This window comes from Theropithecus gelada, chromosome 15, assembly GCF_003255815.1.
Source record: "Theropithecus gelada isolate Dixy chromosome 15, Tgel_1.0, whole genome shotgun sequence".
Taxonomy (NCBI): Eukaryota; Metazoa; Chordata; class Mammalia; order Primates; family Cercopithecidae; genus Theropithecus; species Theropithecus gelada.
Genome location: NC_037683.1, coordinates 48915481 through 48940368, shown reverse-complemented (window position 1 = coordinate 48940368; position 24888 = coordinate 48915481). Strand labels below are relative to the sequence as shown.

The 24888-nt window shown below is 42.5% G+C and overlaps 1 protein-coding gene and 1 pseudogene across 4 annotated transcripts; one reads left to right on the top strand and one right to left on the bottom strand.

The window, feature by feature from the left end:
• Positions 1-3005: 3005 nt before the first annotated feature.
• On the bottom strand, positions 3006-3672 carry LOC112608647 (annotated as a pseudogene). The gene has a single exon (XR_003116025.1). The product of XR_003116025.1 is annotated as an EKC/KEOPS complex subunit LAGE3 pseudogene (transcript).
• A 5052-nt stretch (positions 3673-8724) lies between these two features.
• Positions 8725-23422, top strand: DNAJA1 (DnaJ heat shock protein family (Hsp40) member A1). 3 transcript variants are annotated; one of them, XM_025360635.1, is made up of 9 exons: positions 8725-8875; positions 9981-10118; positions 10320-10497; positions 13269-13373; positions 13825-14052; positions 17697-17811; positions 20097-20212; positions 20537-20637; positions 22192-23422. In XM_025360635.1, exons 2-9 carry the CDS (start codon positions 9987-9989, stop codon positions 22408-22410), a joined length of 1194 nt encoding a protein of 397 aa, XP_025216420.1. In that variant the 5' UTR covers positions 8725-8875; positions 9981-9986; the 3' UTR covers positions 22411-23422. The 3 variants fall into 3 exon arrangements, with proteins under 3 accessions (XP_025216420.1, XP_025216422.1, XP_025216421.1); XM_025360637.1 differs by having other exon boundaries at positions 9984-10118; positions 22192-22577; XM_025360636.1 differs by having other exon boundaries at positions 9978-10118; positions 22192-22577.
• Positions 23423-24888: the final 1466 nt, after the last annotated feature.

Below are 24888 nucleotides of genomic sequence, written 5' to 3'. Positions count from 1 at the left end.
TTTAGGTTTAAAAAAATAAAGGAAAGAAAAAGTAAACCAAATGTACCTCATGACTTCTTTCGGCTCTCTACCAGGCCTGGACTTTAAAGACAACACTATTTTGTCTCTGTATTGAGGAAAATTGTAGACTTTTAACTTAGAGTGACTAAATAGAATGCATTACTCTCCCCCCATTTTTTCAGAATTAAAAAAAAAACATAAAAACAAAACTATCTAAAAAGTACTGCTAAGAGGAAAGTCTACTCTGAGCTCAGCAATTAGGCACTCTGATGTTTGTTAGAGGAGGGCAGCCCAGGCAGACAGAAAAATCACTGGACTGTGTAGTACTGGGCTGGATGTTTTAAGAAGGCAGGCACCATCTCCGCTTTTCACAACTATATGCCCAGTACCTGGCACAAATTCTGGCACAAAGCGTATTCATTCACAATTTATTGAGTACCAACTCTGTACCAGGCAGTGTTCTAGATGCTTAGGATATATTATAAAACAAAACAGACAAAAATTTCTGTCCAAAAGGAAAACTGTTCCTCTATTCATAATACTTTGGACCAAATGTCAAGGGTGGAGGGGCTTCAAACTAAGCAATTCTCTAATTCTCTGCAGACACCAACTGGGTGTCCTACAATTTAATTCAATCCTGACACTAATTATCCAACATTATTGCATATCCCACAGGTTAAGGGCTCAGTCTCACAAGACTGCCCCCAACTTGAGATACCAACAGCAAGTCCAGGGTCTCCTGTACTTCTGATAGACTGGCTATGAATGGGGGGTGTCTTCATGTATTTGAGCTGTTATAACAGGCCATTAACTGGGGAGCTTACAAACACCAAAACTTATTTCTCAGTTGTATAAGCTGCAAAGTCCAGGATCAAAGCACCAGATGAATGGGTGTCTGGTGAGGGCCTCTTCCCTGGTTTGTAGACAGAGCTGTGTCCTCACGTGGCAGAAGGGACTCACAAGCTCTCCTGGGTTTCTTTTATAAGGCCAGTAATCCCATGACGTAGTCACTTCCCAAAGGTCCCATCTCTGAATATCAACTTGGGGATTTCGATTTTATGAAGTCCAATAGGATACGAACATTCAGACCACAGCACAGAGATTCCCACAACCGCCTCCTTAGGTTCAATAACTTGCTAGAACAGCTCACAGAACTTAGAAATAACCTTTACATTTCTCAGTTTGGGGAAGGGATATGGACCTTCAAAAGGCCCTCTCCAGGAGCTCAATCCTTCCAACACCAACCTGGAAGCTCTCCAAACCCCTTTGGTTAGGGTTTTTTAAAATTGAGGCTTCATTATGTAAGCATGATTGATTAAATCATTGCCCAATGGTAATCTCCTGCCCCTCTCTCCTCCCTGGAGGTCATGGCTTGAGGCTGAAAGTCCCAACCCTCCAATCACATGGTTACTTCCCGTAGCAACCAGCGCCCCCCTTCCGCCCTCCCCACCATTCTTTTGAGGCTCTCCAAAAGTCACTTCATTAATATAAACTCAGATGTGACTGAAAGGGGTTTGTTATGAATAACAAGACACCACTTTCATCATTTAGGAAATGTCAAGGGTTTTAGGACCTCTGGCCAGGAGTCACAAATGAAAACCAAAATTTTATTTTTCATTTAATTTTTTTTTTTTGAGATAAAGTCTCGCTCTGTCACCCAGGCTGGAGTGCAGTGGCACGATCTCGGCTCACTACAACCTCCGCCTGCTGGGTTTACGTGATTCTCCTGCCTCAGTCTCCTGAGTAGCTGGGACTACAGGCACGTGCCACTTCATTTTGGCTAATTTTTGTATTTTTGGTAAAGATGAGGTTTCGCCATCTCTACTAAGATGGGAGGCCAAGGCGGGCGGATCACCTGAGGTCAGGAGTTCGAGACCAGCCTGACCAACATGGTGAAACCCCATCTCTACTAAAAATACAAAAATTGGCCAGATGTGGTGGCAGGTGCCTGTAATCCCAGCTACGTGGGAGGCTGAGGCAGGAAAATCGCTTGAACCCAGGAGGCAGAGGTCGCAGTGAGCCGAGATTGCGCCATTGCACTCCAGCCTGGGGGACAAGAGCAAGACTTCGTCTCAAAAAAAAAAAAAAAGGAAAAGAAAAAAGACACATACTTGCCCGGGCACTGTGGCTCACGCCTATAATCCCAGCACTCTGGCAGGCCGAGGTGGGTGGATCACGAGGTCAGGAGCTCGAGACCAGCCTGGCCAACATAGTGAAACCCTATCTCTACTAAAAATACAAAAAATTAGCCAGGCGTGGTGGCAGACACCTGTAATCCCAGCTACTGGGGAGGCTGAGGCAGGAGAATCACTGGAACCTGGGAGGCAGAGGTTGCAGTGAGCCGAGATTACACCACTGCACTCCAGCCTGGGCGACAGTGCAAGACTCTGTCTCAAAAAAAAAAAAAAAAAAGTATGTACTCCTCAAAACTGTCAAGGTCCTTAAAAATAAGTGAAGTCTGAGAAACTGTCACAGTCAAGAAGAGACTAAGGAGACATGACAACTCAAAGTAATGTGGTGTCCTGGGTGGGATCCTGGAACAGAAAAGGGAAAAACTAAGGAAACCCAAATAAAGAACGAACTTTAGTTAATAATAATGTATTAACGTTGATTAATTAGTTGTGGGAACTGTACCATTTTAACGTAAATTTTCACAATAGGGAAGACGGAATGCTGGATAATGGGAACTCTGCACTACCCTGACAACTTTTCTGCAAATCTAAAACTACTCTTAAATAAAAAGTTTAGTCTAAAAAAAATGAGGGGTGGCGAGTGGGGGTAGGAATGAAGGAGAGTTCATAAAGACTAAAATTGTATATAGAGAGGTAAGAGAAGAACTAGAACAAATTGGTGCTACTCAAAAAATAAATAAATAAATAAAAATCTGGCCCTAGTTAATTAAAAACTAAATATTCCAAGAAATTTAAATTTATACAAACATAAAAAACAGCATTTTAGTTAGGATTTACTTTCCACTTTGTGCTGATAAAATTTTTTTTTTTTTGTAATAGTAGCTCAGTTTTATTTTCTGTGTAACAAACATTTAAGAACCAGATAAAACAAGGGGCCCCTGAGTATCCTAAGGCCAGTACAGGCCGACCATGGGGCCCTTCCAGGAAAGTAGCAACTATGGGAATTCCCTGCCCTAGGGAAGAATGGATGCACTGCCTAGGAGGAGACGCAAGGTTAGACCTCGCCCCATTTTGCCAGACCAGGCTTAGCGGGAAATGGGGGGCCCAAAGTGCTGCATGGTGTGCACCACCAGAGAAAGATGGTCGAGAAAGTTGATAATGGAAATTCGGAGCAGGCGACAGTCTTCAGCTTCCCAGCGGACGGCCAAGATCCTGCCGCTCACTGCGAGATTCTTCCCAACCACCCTTTGGTGGGGCTCAGCATGTGGAGCCAGGGACCCACGGGCAATTTCCGCCTCTAAGGAGGTCGGGAAAGGCACGCTAAGGGTGAATACGTGTGGCCGCATTCCTGGCCCCCTGGCCACAGACGTGGCGTCTCTGCCAGGACCTGAGGCGTGAGGTGGGGGAGCTCCGCCGGCTGGAGCTGCCGCTGTGTCCGCGCCACCGGGGCAGCTGTGGTCACCCTGGCTATCCCCGCAGTTGGTGCTTCCGCCTGCGTCTGCATCCGCGTCCCACATGACCCGCCGCCGCCGCTCCGACTCCTTTTCTTTTTAAATTAAAGAAAAAAGTATAGCTGTAGTTCTACTCACTCAAACCTGGACTCACCTTTTCCTTCACCCAATTTTGCTCCTACCCTGGCCTCTTCCTCCTCTTCCTCCTTCCAGGCTCCCTATCCCAGGAAGGGCATCTCCAACCATCCTGTTGCTCAAGCCAGAAAGCTGGAAGTCATTCCTCCTCCTCCCCACCTATGTATCGTCACCACGACTCCACCCGAAGACTTTATATGTTTTTATATTTGTATTTATTTTTCTCCCTCTCCATTTCTTCTATTTAGGCCTCATCACTTCTGATCTGATTGCTCACCATAAAAACCTGCTAAGAATCCAACCTTCATATTAGCACCCAAGTGATTATTGTGAAATGTAATCAAATCGGCTGTAAAACAAGGGTTACTGTAAGGATTACAATATGGCAACATTTGTAGTGTTTAGCGCAGCACCTGACAGGTCCTCACAAAAGAGAGAAAAGATGAGGAAAGAGAAAAGAAACAAAAAGTCAGCTGTTACAGGTTATATCACCCCATCCCTAAAATTCCCCAGTGTCTCTCAAGAGCCTTCAAAATAAAATTCAAACTTTTTAGCATAATGCCCAAGCCCTTATTATTTGGCTCCTGCCACGCCTCCAGCCATCTCCAGCTACCTCTATGAACACTTATGGCCATGTGGTTATTGAAAGTTATTGGCCAGGCATGGTGGCTCACGCCTGTAATTCCAGCACTTTGGGAGGCCGAGGCAGGCGGATCACCTGAGGTTGGGAGTTCAAGACTAGCCTGGCCAACACGGAGAAACTCTGTTTCTACTAAAAAATACAAAATCAGCCAGGCGTGGTGGTGCATGCCTGTAATCCCAGCTACTCAGGAGGCTGAGGCAGGAGAATCACTTGAATCCGAGAGGCGGAGGTTGCAGTGAGCCAAGATGGCTCCATTGCACTCCAGCCTGGGCAAAAAGAGAGAAACTCCATCTCCAAAAAAAAAAAAGAAAGTATGAAGTATCCCACTGAAAAAAAATATAATGGTAAGAAAAGAAGCCATCCGTGACAGCAACAATAAAAAATGCCTAGTAACACATTTAAGAAGAAATGATGAGGACCTAGTTAAAAAAATGAAGAAAGTAAATATACAGTTATATGTTCATAAGTAGGAAGATTCAACATTTTAAACATGTTAATTCTCTTCAAACTGATACATAAAATCACTGTAATCACAATAAAACTCACAATGGGATTTGGGGGGATTCGGCCAGAAATATTCCCAAGTTCCTCTGGAAGAATAAACATACTCAAAAAATGCAAGGAATATTCTAAAAAGCAAGAACAATGAAGGGAAGTAGTACCGTGTATTTCAGTGGAAATTTAGTATACATTAAAAGTGGTGGCCAGCTGTGGTGGCTCACTCCTGTAATACCAGCACTTTGGGAGGCCAAGGCAGGAGAACTGCTTGAGCCCAGGAGTTCAAGAACAGCCTGGGCAACATAGGAAGACTCTGTCTCTACACACACACACACAAAAGTTGGGGGGCACATTTCATATTAGTCAGGAAAAATAAGATTAGTATTAGACAAACTAGCTTGCCATCTGGAGAAAAATAAAGATCAGTTACTTACAAATAATCCTCAGTCCTTACAGCAAAATAACTTCTAGATGGAATAAAAAACGTAAGTTTAAAATAGAACAATGATTCCAGATGCAATGGCAGGTGTCTGTAGTCCCAAGTACTGAAGAGGCTGAGGCAGGAGAATCACTTGAGCCTAGGAGTTCGAGTCCAGCCTGGGCAACACATCAAGGCTGTTAATTAAAAACAAACAAAAAAGGAAACAATGAAAGTACTAGACGTAACCTGTAAACCTGGGACAATAGATTTATATCTATAATGCTAGACTGGTGAAGGGGAAGGTGGAGAGAAGAAAAAGGCCAAAAAGGAAGAGTCACAACTTACCTACATAAAAATTAAAATCTTTATATGGCCCAAAAATATATATATATACATACTAAGTAAAAAGCTAACAATATACTAAAGAAAATAATTGTAACACATGACAGACTAATATCTATCCCTAAAAGTGCTACTATTAAAATAGTGGTATTACACCACAGAAAAATGGTAAAATAATATGAACAGTTGACAGGAGAGTCAGTAAACATTTAAAACATGGTTAAACTTACTAATAAAGAAACTCGAAACAATAAAATATCACTTTTTATCTTCAAGTTTAGCAAAGATTTTCACAACAAAAGGTAGAATCCCTCATACTGGCAAGGCCTACTCACACATTGCTGGAAGCAGTTACAAACCAATAGGGAAACTTATTTATTACAATTTTAAATCTGCATTCATGTTGACTCAGCAATTTCAATTCTAGCTGTCCATCCAACAGAAATACTTGCATGAGTACTCAAAGCTGTATTTGCTAATTTCTCTGCAGCAGTTTGTAAAACACTGGAAATTGCTGAAATGTTCATCAGCAGGGGAATTATGGTGCCTGCATACTATGCCATTAAAAATAACAAGGTAGATTAATAATCCTAACATAGTAAGATGACAAAGTGAAAAGGGCAAGTTGTAAAAAGCTTGTGTGATCCCATTTCCATACAAACGAAGACCATACACAAAGTTATTGCTAGTTTTTTTTATTTTACATAAGAATGCTTCTTAAAACTGTTAACTTTTTTGTTAGTTTCGTTTTTAGACAGGGTATTGCCCTGTCGCCCAGGCTGAGGTGCAGCGGTGCAATCACCACTCACTGCAGCCTTGACCTCCCAGGTCCATCTTCCTGCCTCAGCCTCCCAAGTAGCTGGGAGTACAGTCCCACACCACCACACTAACTCTAATTTTTGTAGAAACGAGGTCTTACTATGTTGCCCAGGCTGATCTCAAACTCCAGAACTCAAGGGATCCGCCTGCTTAGGCCTCCCAGTGCTGAGATTACAGGCTTGAGCCACCATGCACCCCTCTACTCTTCCTCTATTAGCATTTAACACTCAACTGTTTGTTTCTGGTTCCGTATGTTGTGGGCTGCTTGAAGGCAGGGACCATGACTTACGTGATTTTTTTTTTTTTTTCCTGAGACTCAACAGTCTCGCTCTGTCACCAAGGCGGGAGTGTGGTGGCGCCATCTCTGCTCACTGTAACCTCTGCCTCCCAGGTTCAAGCGATTCTCCTGCCACAGCCTCCTGAGTAGGTGGGACTACAGGCACATGCCACCATATCTGGTTAATTTTTTCTATTTTTAGTAGAGAGAGGTTTCACCATGTTGCCCGGGCTGGGCCTAGAACTCCTCATTCCAGGTGATCCGCCCACCTCGGCCTCCCAAAGTGCTGGAATTACAGGCGTGAGCCACGGTTCCCGGCCTGACTTACGTGATTTTTGTATTACAAAGCCCTAGTACACTGCCTGGTAATATCAGACGTTTACTAAGGGTTGGTTTAAACTAAAAATGTTATACCAGAAGTGATACTTGAGAAGGCAACACCTAAGATTGAAAAAAATCAGGTGTCTGTCAGCCAAAGCAAAAGCACACAAAGGTGAAAAGGTGTATATGGGAAACTACAGATAGTTCTGTCACTGGAAAGCAGTTAAAATTAATGAAAGAGGAAAGGCTGAAGAGGCAGCATGAGCATGCTTCCAAGGATAAAGTTCAAAATTCTCAACGTAACATATATACCAACAGACAAAGGCATGCCCTAACTAGCTCTGAAGCCTCACCTCCGGCTATTCTAGCTCTCTTAGCTCTGGATATATCCAATTAGTTCCAATTTCCTAAAAACACTATATTCTTCCAAACCTTAGTATAGCCTTTCCCTGTGCTTTGTCCATTGCTCTTCTCCCATTTTCAAAACTCAGCTCAATTGTCACTTTTCCCAAGGAAACTCTGATCTATCACGTCTAATACGGAGACTCTCCGTACTGACTTCTACCTCATGGTTTCCCTGGCAGTCTGTTGACTTGTTGGCTTCTCACTGAAGTCTAACTGGGGTTTTCAACTCTGCATCTCCAGTTCTGTTTTTGTTTTAAATCGAGACGGGGTTTCACCACGTTGCTGGGGCTGGTACCAAACTTCGAGCTCAAGCAATCAGTCCACGCTTGCGTCCCAAAGTGCTGGGATTACACACGTGAGTCACTGACCCTGGCAAACTCCATCTTTCTTGGTGCTAGATACTGACTTCTCTGTTGTGCCCCTGGATAAAGAAGCGGACCCCAATTCCCATTAAGCCCCCGTGGTACCATTTTAAAGTCCAAGGTCTCACATTGCAGATTGTACATCCAGGTTCACTGACCCGTAAAATTTAAAAGTTAGGTCAAATAATTAAACAAATTGTTTTAGACACTCTTGCTGCTACTCTATAGCCAAACTGGGTGAAAACCTGACCAGAGAGGTCCACGGCCCTCCGTGCATCAAAGACGGTTCAAACGTTTCACTGATTAGCTCAGTCCCACTCTGCGCTCAATCTGCAGGAGTCAGCGAGGTCCAGGACAGATAACATGTGTCTAGGGGCCTGGACTTGCACAAAGAGCTCTAACAACTTCACAATTTGATGAATTAAGCCGCCTTGGACCGCGTGTGAAAAGCAGCAAGACCCAAGGCGTATGCTATTGGTCTGGGGACTAGACCCACCTGCCTCAAGCATTTCTTGCTCAGCGGGTTCCCAGAAAGAGGCGCCCATAGGAGGGTGAGCGGGGGGCAAGACTGTTTCAAGAGCTTTCCCCGTTCACACACAGCTCCCGCTGGATCACTGTACCCGAGCCCTTCCCGCCCTCGCGGGCGGAGGCGGCCACCCCACAGGTTTGGGAACCCTAGGACTTGCACTGCTCCTGAGCCATGCCCCACCAGCCGGAGACTTCCGCATCTCGGGCTTGCTGAGTGGAGAAAACGGCTCCAGAAGATTCCACGAGCGTCGGGAAGCCGGGTTAGCACCAACCCCCACAAGGCCTTTCGGCGCAGCTCCTCCCGACCCGTGCGCCCCCGCGCCGTTGCCCAGGTAACCGCTGGGCGGTGGCAGCGGCCGAGAGGGGCGGGACTTCCGGCGGGTGACGCGCCAGGGTTCGGCTACAAAAGACGACGGCTGCGGCGCGCCGGGCGGAACTTTCCAGAACGCTCGGTGAGAGGCGGAGGAGCGGTAACTGCCCGAGCTGCGCACAGCTCCGCGCTCCTTTCCGCTCCCTTACACACCGGCGTCAGCCCGCACCGGTGAGTTTGAGCCCTCGAGCTTTCCCCAGTCCCCTGGCTGGCGCCATTGGCGCCGGGAAACCGATGGAGCCGCGGTCCGGAGGCCGTTGGCCGCGTGGGCAGGAGCGTTGTCAGTTCCTGGGCCCCCGATTCCCCTTTTGGAGGGCTGGTGCGGTGCCCTGGCAACCCATCCCCGCCACGCACAGCGAATGGGCCCGAGACCTTTCCTAGACCTCCCTCCGTACCCAGCCTGGGATCTCCAAAGAGCTGCTGCCTTCGCCTCTCGGTCCGTGCGCGCCCCCGCGGCCCCCCTCCCCGTCCGTCTCACTGTTGGGGGGCGGGGTGGTTGGCGACCCTGCGCACGCGCACAGAGAACTAGGGGCGAGGGGCTGCGGGGGGAGCCGGGCGGAGGCTGCGGCTTTCGGTTTCTCTTTCTCTGTCTCCCCTCCTCTTCTTTGTTGAGGGCTGGGCTTTCCCCTCCGCCACTTGGGTCCAGGGTGGGAGGGAGAAAGGAAGGAAATCTTAACGGTCGGCGCCAAGTGCAAGGGGAAACCTGGCAGGTAAAGTCTGCCAGCCTGAGGGGCGAGAGGGATTCGGCCGTGAAAGTGGAGAAGCTGTAAGCCGTGGGCGGTGGAGGGTTCGCTGTGTGGAGCCGGTAATCTGTTTTATAAACCTCTCCCCCCACCACTGTGTGCCCAGATGTCTTTTTCTGGAGAGTGTATGGAGTTTATCAGATTTACCAAAGACAGTGATAGTGTAATGACCAGTAGACTGACCATATCAGGGCTGCTTTTGTTACAACTATCACCGCCTCTAGGGGAAACGGAAAGAATCCATATAATAGTTGTGTTATATTAGTATGGAAGCTTTGGTGTGGGAGAATGGGAACCAGGTGCTAGAAGGCGGCTCTCGAATTACTTCCCGGTAATGATTATTAGTTTGTTTTGTCTGTTGGAGTTTATAGCTGAATTATCCCAGGAATTGTTACCTTTTTGGTGAAATTTAGGGAAAGTGGTGTTCTTATAATAGGATTTGGCAGAGATTGTTCGGCCTTAGCTCTCATTTTTATTAATTAAAAACTACCAGTTGAAAGCCGGTTAAAGTTGCATTTTCTTATTTCAAGCAGTAGAAGATGGTGAAAGAAACAACTTACTACGATGTTTTGGGGGTCAAACCCAATGCTACTCAGGAAGAATTGAAAAAGGCTTATAGGAAACTGGCCTTGAAGTACCATCCTGATAAGAATCCAAATGAAGGAGAGAAGGTGAGTAGTATATACTCTTAGACATATCTGAATATGAATAGTTCATTGCCAGATGTATAGTATTTCTGTTATGATCTGAAATCGAGTATCTGATACAGGAATTATGATCACCTCTCGGTCTTTTTAGCTAACATCAAGTGTAATGTAGCTAGGTAACACTTGTTTTTTTTAAAAAAAATTCATTTTTCTTTTCTCAAACAGTTTAAACAGATTTCTCAAGCTTACGAAGTTCTCTCTGATGCAAAGAAAAGGGAATTGTATGACAAAGGAGGAGAACAGGCAATTAAAGAGGGTGGAGCAGGTGGCGGTTTTGGCTCCCCCATGGACATCTTTGATATGTTTTTTGGAGGAGGAGGAAGGATGCAGAGAGAAAGGAGAGGTAAGAATCTAGTCTTTGTGCAGCTAACTAAAGTTAGCTGTTGGTCAGAGCAGATCTTTGAGAAATCGCCCATTTTAAATGTTTGTTTACATGTTGGTATAATGTTGCAAACTGACCACAAACTGCCTCTGATTTATGGTGTCGTGTTTTTTGTTGTTGTTGTTTTGTTTTTTGTTTTTGAGACGGAGTTTCCCTCTTATTGCCCAGGCTGGAGAGCAACGACATGATCTCAGCTCAGGGCAACCACCATTTCCCGGGTTCAAGCGATTCTCCTGCCTCAGCCTCCCAAGTAGCTGGGATTACAGGCATGCGCCACCACACCCGGCTAATTTTGTATTTTTGTAGAGATGGGGTTTCACCATGTTGGTCACGCTGGTCTTGAACTGCCAACCTCAGGTGATCTGCCTGCCTTGGCCTCCCAGAGTGCTGGGATTACAGGTGTGAGCCACCACCCCCGGCCAGTGGTGTCGTTTTTTTTAAAATGACATTTAAAGGACCTAAAAAACTAGCCAATAGAGTGGTAGCAAATGACTGCTTCCAAAAATCTTAGATATTATCAAACAAATTACGAGAACAGAACCGGTGCTGTGGCTCACGCCTGTAATCCCAGCACTTTAGGAGGCCGAGGTGGGTGGATCACGTGAGGTCAGGGTTTGAGACCAGCCTGGCCAAGATGGTGAAACCCCATCTCTACAAAAAATACAAAATTAGCTGGGTGTGGTGGTGGGCGCCTGCAATCCCAACTCCTCTGGAGGCTGAGGCAGGAGAATCGCTTGAACCCTGGAGGCAGAGGTTGCAGTGAACCGAGATCGCGCCACTGCACTCCAGCCTGGGCAACAAGAGTGAATCTCTGTCTCAAAAAAAAAAAAAAAAAATACAAAAATTAGCCAAGTGTGGTGGTGCGTGCCTGTAATCCCAGTTACTCGGGAGACAGGCAGGAGAATCACTTGAACCCGGGAGGTGGAGGTTGCAGTGAGCTGATGTCGCACCATTGCACTCCAGCCTGGGCGACACAGCGAAACTCCGTCTCAAAAAAACAAAAAAGGAGAAAGTATATAGCAATATAATTTTCCAAGTCCTTTTTACAGAACTTATTTGGTGTTCCCTCACTCCCCAAAGGAATTCGATGGTGGTAGGTACAGTGGCCTTTTTCATATGAGAGTAAGTTAAAGTTCAGAAACGTAAAACGTCTTCAAGCTCATATAGCAAACCAACAGAGCCAGGGCTGAAAACTGGTTCGTTGCCTGCCACCTATCTAATGTTGCTTTAGCTTTATTGTGTCAAAATTATGTATTTAATATATTTATCAGGAAAGTGGCCTATGGGCTCTAGAAATACTGCTCATAGGAATAAAGTGTTTAAGTCAAGAGAAATTAGTCTCACTTTATTACCAGTATAGTGAATACAAACAAGGGCTGATGAGCAGAACCAGTTTTAGAATGAATGGCCAAGCCATTAAGTTTCACTTTGAGCTTCTAAGATATTTAAACTCCTTAAAAAGAAAGTCCATAATCCAAATCACTTGCTTAGTAAATTGGTAGAATTTGTCCACAAAAAAGTAGTGGTGGTTTTTCACTTACCTTACAAAGAACTGACCTGCAGGTTAACATTGGCAAGCTAATTTATGTGGCTTTAGATCATATTGAGAGGTTATTTTTGGGGAAATGTGCTTCCCCAAGCTCTAGAAGCTTTATTTTTCCTTCCTTATATTCTCAACACTGTACAAAATAAGGGCAGCTAGATTTTAGCGTGCCAAAACTAAAGGTGGAGCTATAAGCAGAAGGACATAATTAATGGTATTTCATGCTTGATTAGAAAGTAAAAATGTTCATTAGGCATGAACAGAAACGAGTTTGAGAACTTTTTTCAGTTGGTGGAAAGGCAATAATATTGTGAATAAGTCCTTGTGGAAGGATCACTAGCTAGGAACTTACTAACTTTATTAGCAGGTGACTTCATATTTCTAACCTCCGTGTCCTTATGAGATCTTGACCTTCCATTTCCCATTCTGATTTAAGTGAAGTAAGGCACTCCTTAGGAGCCACTGGCCATGTGTGGCTCCATTAATTTAAGAAAAAAACAAAACTACAGTTTCTTAGTCTAAAGAAAGCACATGTGATTCGTGGCTGCTGTGTTGGATAGAACAGATATGAAACGTTTATCACTGCAGAAAGTTCTGTTGGGCAATGCTAGTATAAAAGGTATGAGAAATTTGGCCTTTAAAACAACCAGTGCTGGCCCAGCAGTAAATGGGCTGTTTTCTACTAAATCAGGAAGAAGTAGAAATTGATACTCTTCTGTGGTGACTCAATAAATGCATCAACTTCCCTGGCCAATCTTGATTAATGAGAATTTACTGTGCTACAGAATTTTTGGATGAAGTAATTGGTCACGTTGCTCAATACGGTACGAAGTGAAAGCTTCAAAGAATATATTGTGACAGAAATGAATGTTTGGATTATTGTGAAATGTGCCCTTTTAAATAACGTTGGTTTTTCTCAAGTGACTTTGAGGTTAATGTTTCTGCTTACCATATTTCCAAGATGGTCATGTCTATGCTCTTAGGCAAATATTTAATTTCTGACCTGATTTTCTCTCATCTGTGATTACATCACAGTTTGAGGAGATTCTGTGTATATAGTAGGTAGTCAACAGATGTACCCTGTGAGGCTCATCTTTTATTATCCTTTCACATTCTTTATAGTGCCTTTAGCACAAATAAGTAAGATTCAACATCAAACAGATTTGTAATGAGAAATACTTTGTTTTAGGCAAAAATGTTGTACATCAGCTCTCAGTAACCCTAGAAGACTTATATAATGGTGCAACAAGAAAACTGGCTCTGCAAAAGAATGTGATTTGTGACAAATGTGAAGGTATGGGTTTTTTTTGTTTCGTTTTTTGTTTTTTTAGACGTCTTTAATATGACACCTGAAAATGGAGCTAAGACTTCCTGGATACGTAAATTTGACTCACGTACACTAGGTAGATTTTGGGGGAGGGGAGGGCTGATATAAAGAAAACCGACTGAAAACCTGCCACCTAAAGAAATAACAGCACTATTTTCTGTGTATATTTTAAATATAATTGGGATCAAGCTAGCTTGGTATCTTTTTTGTAATAAGTAAAAGTTATTTACTGGAAATGAAGTATGTTCTAATGAGAATAAAACTAATTAAAATGATTTCATCAGTTACATATTCAGAGGGTAGCATTCTATCAGACTTTGAAAATATTAAAAGTACAGCATTTAGGAATTGTCTTCTTAAAACATTTACTACTGTATACACTAATTCATACGTTATTCAATTTTCTTTTTACATTTAGGTAGAGGAGGTAAGAAAGGAGCAGTAGAGTGCTGTCCCAATTGCCGAGGTACTGGAATGCAAATAAGAATTCATCAGATAGGACCTGGAATGGTTCAGCAAATTCAGTCTGTGTGCATGGAGTGCCAGGGCCATGGGGAGCGGATCAGTCCTAAAGATAGATGTAAAAGCTGCAACGGAAGGAAGATAGTTCGAGAGAAGAAGATTCTAGAAGTTCATATTGACAAAGGTGAGTTCTGAGCTACTTATTCTGAAGTCTTGAATGCTGTGGCAGATTTATTATTAACATTTTATAGTTTAAAAACCATTCTTGGCCGGGCACGGTGGCTCAAGCCTGTAATCCCAGCACTTTGGGAGGCTGAGACGGGCAGATCACGAGGTCAGGAGATTGAGACCATCCTGGCTAACACGGTGAAACCCCGTCTCTACAAAAAAAAAAAAAGAAAAAACTAGCCGGGCGAGGTGGCGGGCGCCTGTAGTCCCAGCTACTCGGGAGGCTGAGGCAAGAGAATGGCGTAAACCTGGGAGGCGGAGCTTGCAGTGAGCTGAGATCCGGCCACTGCACTCCAGCCTGGGCGACAGAGCGAGACTCCATCTCAAAAAAAAAACCATTCTTAGTTAGGTTATATATGATCCTATCACTCAGAAATAGATCTTAGCAGCATAATATATAATGTTTTTCCATCCAGACATAATTTTGCATATTGGTATATTACTAATAGAAAATAAGGAATCTCCTCATGTAATATAAACAGGATCATCTTTTGAAATCAGTGGTCCTGTAAATGATTGAATAGTGTTCCAAACTTAATTCTCTGCTGTTAAACCATAGTTCTTCCATCTTTTAAAAAATTAGAATGAAGTTATTTGAACACATTCCTAATTAAGAGTTATTAGATCAAGGGATAGGCATATTTTTAAGGATTTGAGAAGGGAGTTAGGTGAAGAATTGGGTCTCATTAAAATTCATGGGTTTTTTTGTTTTTTCTGAGACAGAGTTTTGCGCTCATTTCCCAGGCTGGAATGTGCAATGGCACGATCTCAGCTCATTGCAACATCTGCCTCTCAGGTTCAAGCAATTATTCTGCCTCAGTCTACCAAGTAGTTGGGATTACAGGCACCCAGCACCACGCCTGGCTAATGTTTTGTATTTTTAGTAGAGACAGGGTTTCACCATGTTGGCCAGGCTGATCTCGGACACCTGACCTTAGGTGATCACCTGCCTCGGCTTTCCAAAGTGCTAGAATTACAGGCATGAGCTACCACACCCGGCGTCATGTTTATTTTTTAAACTAATGGACATGTTTTCTGTTCTTTGTTTTTTTTCCTGAGATAGTCTTGCTCTGTTGCCCAGGCTTGAGTGCAGTGATGCCATCTTGGCTCACTCTAACCTCCCCTCCCAGGTTCAAGCGATTCTCCTACCTCAACCTCCCAGGTAGCTGGGACTACAGGTGTGTGCCACCATACCTGACCTGGACTTGTTTAAATAAACGTATTGGCCCACTTAATTGGCTTACTTGCCCATCTGTTGTATTTAAATGCTCCGTTAATTGATTTGAAAGAATTTAGACTACTTTTCCTTTTTTTTAGACTTGACACTTCTCTACCTGTTGGGCTCCAGATTTAGAAATAAACATATAACCTTTTTTTTTGGCGGGGGGGGGGGAGGGATTTGATTTGTCAGTTTTTAAATTTTACTCTCGTCAACTTACAAAAACCTTTTAAAATGTATTATGGCAGTACATTGCAGAAATTTTAAGAAATGTATGTAACCCCAGAAGGAAACTTAAATCAACATTATGGTAATCTCTTTTCAGATTTTGCTGTTTTTAAATGGGTCTACTATTATACTGTACTATGGTATGATACCAATCTGGAACTGTTAATATACAAATCTACATTAACATAAGTGGCTGCAATAGGATTCTATCATGTGACTCATTATACTGGCCTCTCTGACCCCCAGGGTTTTCCACCCAAGAATGTAGTACATTGAAAGGTAAAAATAAGTTTTCTTGGCCAGTTGTTGAACTTAATGTGTTTCCCGCTTAGTGGGCCCATGCCTGGGGTTTATACTTTGAGGTGTTCTTGATACCAGTAGCTTATAGAGTAAGTGTTAACGTTGTTGATAGGTTCTTGGAAACTGAGACTTCTAGCAGAATGATCTCGAATAATGTCATGCAGGTCCTCAAATAATGTCATGTCACTGTAACACAGCCGAGGGGGAAAGAACCTATCAACAGTGAACTCTAAGTGAGAACTTGAAATTAATGCCCTCAGCAAGTGAAGGCATTTGTGCTATGCCTACCCTTGCTCTTCATTCAGGAAAACCTAGCTGAGTTTGCTTCCCTAGCATAACAAGTTATTTTGCCTCAATACACGATTAAAGACAGATTGTTTAATTTTGTCAGTGTATGATAATGATAGTGGTTTTAAGTCCTTATTTAAGAGGGACATACTGAAGTATTTGTGGGTTAATGGATGTGGTTGGAGTTTACTTGAAAGTATATGTGGGGGCCATGGGTAGGGGTATAATACATGAAATATTAGTCATGAGTTAGAAACTGCTGAAGCTAAATTGGATGGATATGTAGGAATTCATTGTACTGTTGGCTCTTTTTATACAGGATTAATATTTTCCATACTAAAAGGGGAAACACGATTGCTCTGTTAGGTAACCAGAGTGATCTTGGGAAATAATCAGGAGATAACTGCTTCAGTGTAACACTCTACAAACACAGGTTTTCTTACATGAGTTACGTTGTAAGAGTTGTTGTCCAAACCCTTACTGAACTAAAATATGTGGGTCAGAGGTGAGGGGTAGGGAAGTCTCAGTAAAAAAAAAAAAAAAAACAAAAAAACATGTTTAAGAATTTTTTGCCCTGTTAGAAAATACTCCTCTCCCTGTGTTTTATGGACCACATAGGCTAAGGGAGGGTCTAGTGCTGATTGTTTTGTTTGCTTGTTTTAATTTAAATGACACAAGGGCTCGAACTCCTGTGCTCCAGGGTGCTGTCCTCAGGGTATCCTCCTGACTCTGCCTCCCAAAATGTAGTTACCCTTTTTTTTAAGGGGACTATACTGAATAGTTCTTAAAAAATACGGATTTTCAGGCACGGGCTCAGGTCTGTAATCGTAACACTATAGGTGGCTGAGACAGGAGGATCCCTTGAGGCCTACAGTAGTTCAAGACTAGCCTGAGCGACATGAGAACCCCTGTCTCTAAAAAAAAAAATTTTTTTAAGCTGGTCCCCAGCTACTCGGGAGGCTGAGGTGGGAGGATCACTTGAGCCCAGGAGATGGAGGCTGCAGTGAGCCATGTTTGTGCCACTGCACTCCAGCCTAGACAACAGAACAGAGCAAGATCCTATCTCAAGAAAAGATAGATTTAAAATTTTTTGTTTTATATATAAATACTACAATAGAGAGAAGGGTCTTGATTTACATTGCTGTTAGACTTAATAGAAGTAATTTGGTGTGTTATGAAATTGAAATAGTTAACATTTTTTGGTTATAACCAGTGTTTGCCAGTCATGGTTTAGTACCAGCATATACCTGTTTAGTTAATACTCTCAACATTGCTAATGAGGTGTAGGTGTCTGTGGGAAAGTTGAAACTTGGAAAGGATATGCACCTTCCCCAGGGTAATCCAGCCAGTGAATAGCAGCTCTGAGATTTGAAGGCTGGTCTCTTTGCCTCTAGAGTTTGTGTTCTCCACTGTGATATCTTTTTTCAGAAGCAAATTGGACTGAACTACTTAAGTGGGCTTTCTTAGTCATTTCTGTGATTTTTACACATAAACATTTATGTATACATTGTATGATTCTGACCTTAGTTGGATATTTAATAAGAGTATAAAACTAATGTTTTTAGGCATGAAAGATGGCCAGAAGATAACATTCCATGGTGAAGGAGACCAAGAACCAGGACTGGAGCCAGGCGATATTATCATTGTGTTAGATCAGAAGGACCATGCTGTTTTTACTCGGTAAAGACTTTTATCAACCACTCAAACTGATGTCTTACATATTTGGGTTGTTGGTTTTGGGGTTTTTTTTAATTTGTTTTTTTTAAAGTGTTTTCCATTACTTTTGAAACCTATTTCCTGGAAAAAGATTGTTAACCATTGTTTGGATCGTAACAAGTTGAATACATAGGATAAGATGTTTAGCTTTTTGTCTCTAAGTATGGAACGTTGAAAATGTGTTTCAATTAGATGTTTTGTGTGAACCTAAATAGCAGATGGCTGGGGAAGACATCCCTGGACAAAAATTTGCCCTCAATCTTTGTAAAACAATTTAAGTGCCTTAAAACACCAGTTTTCAATCCCAAGTTTGTGATAAAGTTGAATTGCTTTTAATTGTAAATACCCAAAAGCATCTCTGTAGGAAACTTAAATTGGAACAATACTAAGTATAAATTCAGGTCTACCATTTTGAACTAAATAATGAGTATGATGAACACTGAAGCACAAGAAAAATTGATGATTAAACAGCACATGTTTATATCAAATATGTCCATGGCTAACATAACAGACTCTCTGCATGCTATATTCCCAGCAACTTGGGAGGCTGAGGTGGGAGGATCACTTGAGGCCAGGAGTCCTAGCTACTGGGGAGGTCGAGGCAGGAGAGTGGCTTGAACTCAGGAGTTCAAGGTTATGATCATGCCACTGCATTCTAGCCTGGGTGACAGTAAGAGCCCATCTTTCTTTTTTTTTAAACGGACTGGAGGTGAAATTGGGAACATCTTAACTGGTTTAGAATGAAATAATATTTCGGCTGGGTTTGGTGGCTCACACCTGTAATCCCAACACTTTGGGAGGCCAAGGCAGGTGGTCAGGAGTTCAAGACCAGCCTAGCCAACATGATGAAATGCCATCTCTGTTAAAAATACGGAAATTAACCAGGCATGGTGGCAGTCCCTGAGGCAGGAGAATCACTTGAACCGGGGAGGTGCGGAGTTCGCAGTGAGTTGAGATGGTGCCATTGCACTCCAGCCTGGGCAAAAAGAGCAAAACTTGGTCTCAAAAAAAAGACTAATATTTTACAAATGTCTGAAGACAATGGGAATGTTGTCCATTGTTGTCAAGCTCAGGATTTTGATGCTGTCATTTGAGAAGAGTATTAAAGATTAAAGATGTTTTATTTATTTATTTATTTATTTATTTTTGAGACGGAGTTTCACTTAACAAGCCCAGGCTGGAGTGCAATGGTGCGATCTTGGCTCACGGCAGCCTCCAACTCCCGGGTTCAAGCGAGTCTCTCACCTCAGCCTCCCGAGTAACTGGGATTACAGGTGCCCGCCACCATGCCCAGCTAATTTTTGTATCTTTAGTAGAGACGGGTTTCACCATGTTGACCAGGCTGGCATCGAACTCCTGACCTTAGGTAATCCACCCGCTTCGGCCTCCCAAAGTGTTGGGATTGCAGGTCTGACCCACTGCACCTGAACTAAAGGTGTTCTATTAATGTGGGTTGGAAAAGAGGAAAGGCTAAGCATGAGATGGAGGAAGTGGGCTGTTACGTTAAATATGAAAGGCTGTGTTCACTCACAATATGCCAGGAACTATTATTTCAGGTACGTCAATGAGGAAATTCTTACAGTCCCTTTAAATTGGACGTATCCTCATTGTTTAATTTCATAGAGCCTAAATTATCTAGGACCCTGCCTGGGCTAGAGTGTAGTGGCATGATCTCAACTCACTGCAAGCTCTGCCTCCAGGTTCAAGTGATTCTCCTGCCTCAGCCTCCCGAGTAGCTGGGACTACAGGTGTGCGCCACCATGCCTGGCTGATTTTCTGTATTTTTAGTAGAGATGGGATTTCACCATGTTGGCCGGGCTGGTCTTGAACTCCAGACCTTAGGTGATCCACCCTCCACATCCTCCCAAAGTGCTGGAATTACAGATGCGAACCACAGCGCCCGGCCTAACCCTCACTCTTGTAAGAGTTTTTTGTGTTTTTTTTTTTTCCTCTGAGAAACCAGATTTAAAATTAGGTAATGAAACAATTCACAGATGGTAAATGGTAAAGGCTGCCTAGAATGTGTGGAATGACTTCGAAACCTTATCTAGGAAACAGGGCTGGCAGGTTCCACATGTTTGTTCTTCCCAGATCTCTGCTCTGTTTGATTTTTACGATGGGGGAAGAAAAGGGTGTCTGTGTCTTTGTAAAAGACCCTTTGCTTTTATTAAACAAAAAAACAGCCCGCTTTAGTACATTTACTGATTGGTGATTTGAAAAATATAAATAATGTGTCATATTTTATGCAGACGAGGAGAAGACCTTTTCATGTGTATGGACATACAGCTGGTTGAAGCATTGTGTGGCTTCCAGAAGCCGATATCCACTCTTGACAACCGAACCATAGTCATCACCTCTCATCCAGGTATGGGAACTAGGCAAGCTTAAGCTTCTCTTTTCTATTCTAGTATTTTCCTTGTCTCCCAATAACAAAGTGTAGTTATAGGCACTGAGGGAAACCCATTGTTTTTCTTTTTTGGTTACATATCCTCCTCTGGGCTGAGATGAAGTTATAAAGTCTTGGCTTTCTTGGCAGCCCTTGGAAAACCCGTAAGTGAAAGGTAACAGGATTGTTTTGCCACGTAAGTTTTATTCCTGCCAACGAGCTAGGACAGTGCTCTTGTTCTTTATATTCCCTGCCTCATAAAAATGTGACCATACTTAAAGAACTTGGCTTCAATGTTTTCAGGTCAGATTGTCAAGCATGGAGATATCAAGTGTGTACTAAATGAAGGCATGCCAATTTATCGTAGACCATATGAAAAGGGTCGCCTAATCATCGAATTTAAGGTAAGCTGTAAAGTACTTTAAAAATATTTGAGAAAATTAGCTTACTAAAACCTGATAAAAAAGTAAAATTTCAGCCAGGTGCAGTAGCTCATGCCTGTAATCCCTGCATTTTGAGAGGTTGAGGCAGGAGGATCCCTTGAGTCCAGGAGTTTGAGAACAGTCTGGGCAACATAGTGAAACCCTGTCTCTTTTTAAAAATAATAAAATAAAATAAAATTTCTGAATGCCAAGCAACCTGAAACTTAAATGTTTTGTTACTCAGCAAGAAATACATGGATCTGGCCATGTGCCACTGGCACACGCCTATAATCCCAATGTTTTGGGAGGCCGAGACAGGTGGATGACTTGAGCTCAGGAGTTCAAGGCCAGCCTGGGCAACATGGCAAAACCCCATCTCTACAAAAAATACAAAAATTAGCCAGGCATGGTGGCATGCACCTATAGTCCCAGCTACTTGGGAGGCTGAAGTGGGAGGATTGCTTAAGCCTAGGTGGTCAAGGCTTTAGTGAACCAAGATCATGTCACTGTACTTCAACCTGGGTGACAGAATGAGACCCTGTCTCAAAAAAAAAAAAAAATTATCTAATACTACTTACTGCTGTCATGTTGAGCATTCTTTGTTAAGTTGAGGATGGGTTTTTTTGCATCATTAATTGGATATTTAAAGATAGGTTGTGGGAGGGGTGTGTGGGACAAGTGGGTATTTTACTAATGAAAGGTTGTAACTGGCATCTTAAAGTTCAGAGGCGCTTTACAATAATTGCAGATTTCTTGGCAAAGTAGTATAATGCTTGATTTGTTAATAGGTATAAAGCAATCCAGTCATTTTCCTCAGTCTTAAATTGGCCTGTCACCACAAAAATATTAATTAAAACTTTTTTTTCCTTTTTGAGACGGAGTCTTGCTCTGTCACCCAGGTTGGAGTGCAGTGGTGCGATCCTGGATCACTGTAACCTCCACCTCCTGGGTTCAGGCAAGTCTCCTGCCTCAGCCTCCTGAGTAGCTGGGATTACAGGTGCCTGCTGCCACGCTAGGCTTTTTAGTAGAGTTGGGGTTTCACCATATTGGCCAGGCTGGTCTCAAACTCCTGACCTCAGGTGATCTGCCCACCTCAGCCTCCCAAAGTGTTGGGATTTGTCCTCCCAATTGTATGAGCCACTGCACCTGGCCTAAAAACATCTTTGGATAAGAAAGAACTACCCTTTTGAGAGTAAGAATAGCTTTGTTTAAATATCTCGTAAGAAGAGTTAGGCTGTTGCAGGATGGGTTTTGGTATTAAAAAGTCAGTTTGGTGGGTAGAACAATGGTTGTTAAAGTGCAGTTTTATTTAATGCAATTGTTTTTAATAGAGCCTGGCTTTTGGTCATAATCCTTGAGCTCTAGTTCAGAGTATGCTATGCACTGTGCCTTTTAAGAGCCTGTTCTGAGATTGGCAGATTCACCTAAATATTACGTGTTTACATGTCTTTTTCTGGGGAAAATGGGTCCATGATACTAATGATACTAAGGAGCTAATGATGAAATCGGATTGAACAGTAAAAATTTCTTTCGAAGGTAAACTTTCCTGAGAATGGCTTTCTCTCTCCTGATAAACTGTCTTTGCTGGAAAAACTCCTACCCGAGAGGAAGGAAGTGGAAGAGACTGATGAGATGGATCAAGTAGAACTGGTGGACTTTGATCCAAATCAGGAAAGACGGCGCCATTACAATGGAGAAGCATATGAGGATGATGAACATCATCCCAGAGGTGGTGTTCAGTGTCAGACCTCTTAATGGGCCAGTGAATAACACTCACTGCTGGCATTTAATGTGCATTAGTGAATAAGTGAAGGACTGTAATCATAATATGCTCACTACTTGCTCTTGTTTTTGTTTTAATATTCAACTATAGTAGTGTTTTAAAGTTAAATGAAGAATAAACGCAAATATAAAAGCTCTGACTTTGCCCTATATGTATGATGACTTCAGTGGCCAAGATGAAGTTTAATACCTGTAAAAACTACGAAGAAGTTCCCCTAGCATTTCTAGGCCAAACCTTGTAATTGACTTCAGCTATGTACGTGGACAAGCTTAGACTGAAATGCTAGGTATATGTGTTGGCTTCAGTGTATGACCCTTCATTGTTAAGCTATGAAAGTAAAACTCTGTATTTAACTGGCAATGAGGAAAAAAAAAATTTGTAGAGAAGTGTTGGTCTGTATAGTTCTTTGTATTAAGTGGGATTCATTGTAATGCCTTTGCATTTATTCTATTGCCTCAACTGTTACTTGAAGATGGCGTAATATATAATTTATCCTGTGGTATCAGTGATAAAAATGATACCTTTCTGTAGGAGGGGTTTATCATAATATGCTGCTTCTTGAAGGCTTGCACTTCCAGAATTGTGTTTCCTTCTGCTGTGCCATTCATATATATATATATATATATATATCCATATATATCTTGACCAGTCCTGGCCATTTGCCCCCCTCCTTGTCTGTGGACCATAAGCCCGAGTAGTGACTTCAGAGCTGGGTAATGTAGAAATTAAAGTGAAAAGACCTTTACGTGGAGAAGTAATTTGCATGCATAATATAGGAAGGTGTTCTTTAGGTATGTTACAGGATTACTTTAAACCATTTGACTTATGCTCCAAAGTAATGTTGGTAGTATAGCAAATTATGATGAATAGCTTTAATTGTATGTTTAAAAGTCTCATATGTTCACATGCTTAAATCGGTATCAGAATTTAAGCAATTCTTGAAATGTATTGTCTCCTTAATATACTAATTACAAAGCATCTCCACTGTGTGTCACTACAGGCTTTTTTTTCCCCCCCAGATCATCAAGTTTTGGCTTTTAAGATACATAACTTGATTTTAGCTAGTCTGAATGAGTGATGCAAAAATACTATTGAACTATAGTTAAATATTTAATATTAAATAGGATGGAGAGTAAAAGTGGAGGACTGGGTAATGAGCCAAGAAGAAGGGGACTTAGAAAACTATGCATACATTGGAGTGAGCATGAGAGAACAAGTTCTCATAAAGAATACAAGCTTAAGAAGGAGAACTTTGTGTTTAAAAAGTAAGGTTCCCAACCCATCCGTGTTTGTCAGCTTCCTTTTAGTCTGTGCCAGACAGCCACAGCTACCCTAAAGTTAGAGACGTTCAGGAAAGTATAACCAGTGTTCAGAAAAGTGCTTGTGAGATTTCAGTTTTCACTGGCTTTATGTATAAATTCTAAAATTCTTAACCTGTGTTTTAATACATTTAAGAGCATCGTTTAGGGCTGGGCATGGTGGCTTATACCTGTGATCCCAGCACTTTTGGGAGAACAGGGCAGGCAGATCACCTGAGGTCAGGAGTTTGAGACTAGCCTGGCCACCTTGGTGAAAACGTGGTGTACTTTACTAAAGGTACAAAAGTTAGCCAGTAGCACTCACCTGTAGTCACAGCTACTCGGGAGGCTGAGGCAGAATTGCTCGAACCCAGGTCAGGAGGTTGCAGTGAACCAAGATGATGCCATTGCACTCCAGCCTGGGTGACAGCAAGACTGTCTCAAAAAAAGAAAAAGCATTGTTTATAGGACACTTAAAATTTTTTGCAAATCTCACGTTTTCGGCATTTGTCAGTCATAAGGGAAATGCACATAAAAACCAGATACTACTTCATACCTACTAGGATAGCGCTGATCTAAAAAATGGAAAATAGAATATGGAGAAATTGGAACTCTCTGTACTTTGTTGGTGGTAATGTAAAACGTTGCAGTTGCAGTAGAAAAAAAAAAGCTAAACATGGAATTACCACATGACCCAGAGCTGGCCCTCCTTTCTGGGTTTCACATCCATGGATTTAGTCAACCTTGGATCAAAAACAATTGGGAAAAATTGTTCCTGACCATGTATAGACTTACTCCCTAAACAATACAGTATAACAGCTGTTTACATAGTATTTACATTGTATTAGGTATTACAAGTTAACCTAGAGCTAGATGGCTAAACTATGCAGGATGTGTAGGTTATATACAAATAACCATGCCGTTTTATGTCAGGGACTTGAGTGTCCTCAGATTCTGGTATCCATGGAAAGTCCTGGAACCAGTACCCCCATGGATACTGAGGGAGGACTATACAAAAGGAATTAAAGACAAGAATGGAGGGCTGGTGCGGTGTCTTATACCTGTAATCTCAGCACTTCGGGCAGCCTAGGCAGGCGGATCACCTAAGGTCAGGAGTTGAAGACCAGCCTGGCCAACATGGTGAAACCCCAT

Excerpts from the sequence above, each read along its gene's own strand:
- DNAJA1 (XM_025360635.1), top strand. The coding sequence starts at position 9,987 with ATGGTGAAAGAAACAACTTACTACGATGTTTTGGGGGTCAAACCCAAT. Across the intron at positions 10,119-10,319 it reads ATCCAAATGAAGGAGAGAAG|TTTAAACAGATTTCTCAAGC; the intron begins GTGAGTAGTATA and ends TTTCTCAAACAG. Across the intron at positions 10,498-13,268 it reads GATGCAGAGAGAAAGGAGAG|GCAAAAATGTTGTACATCAG; the intron begins GTAAGAATCTAG and ends ACTTTGTTTTAG.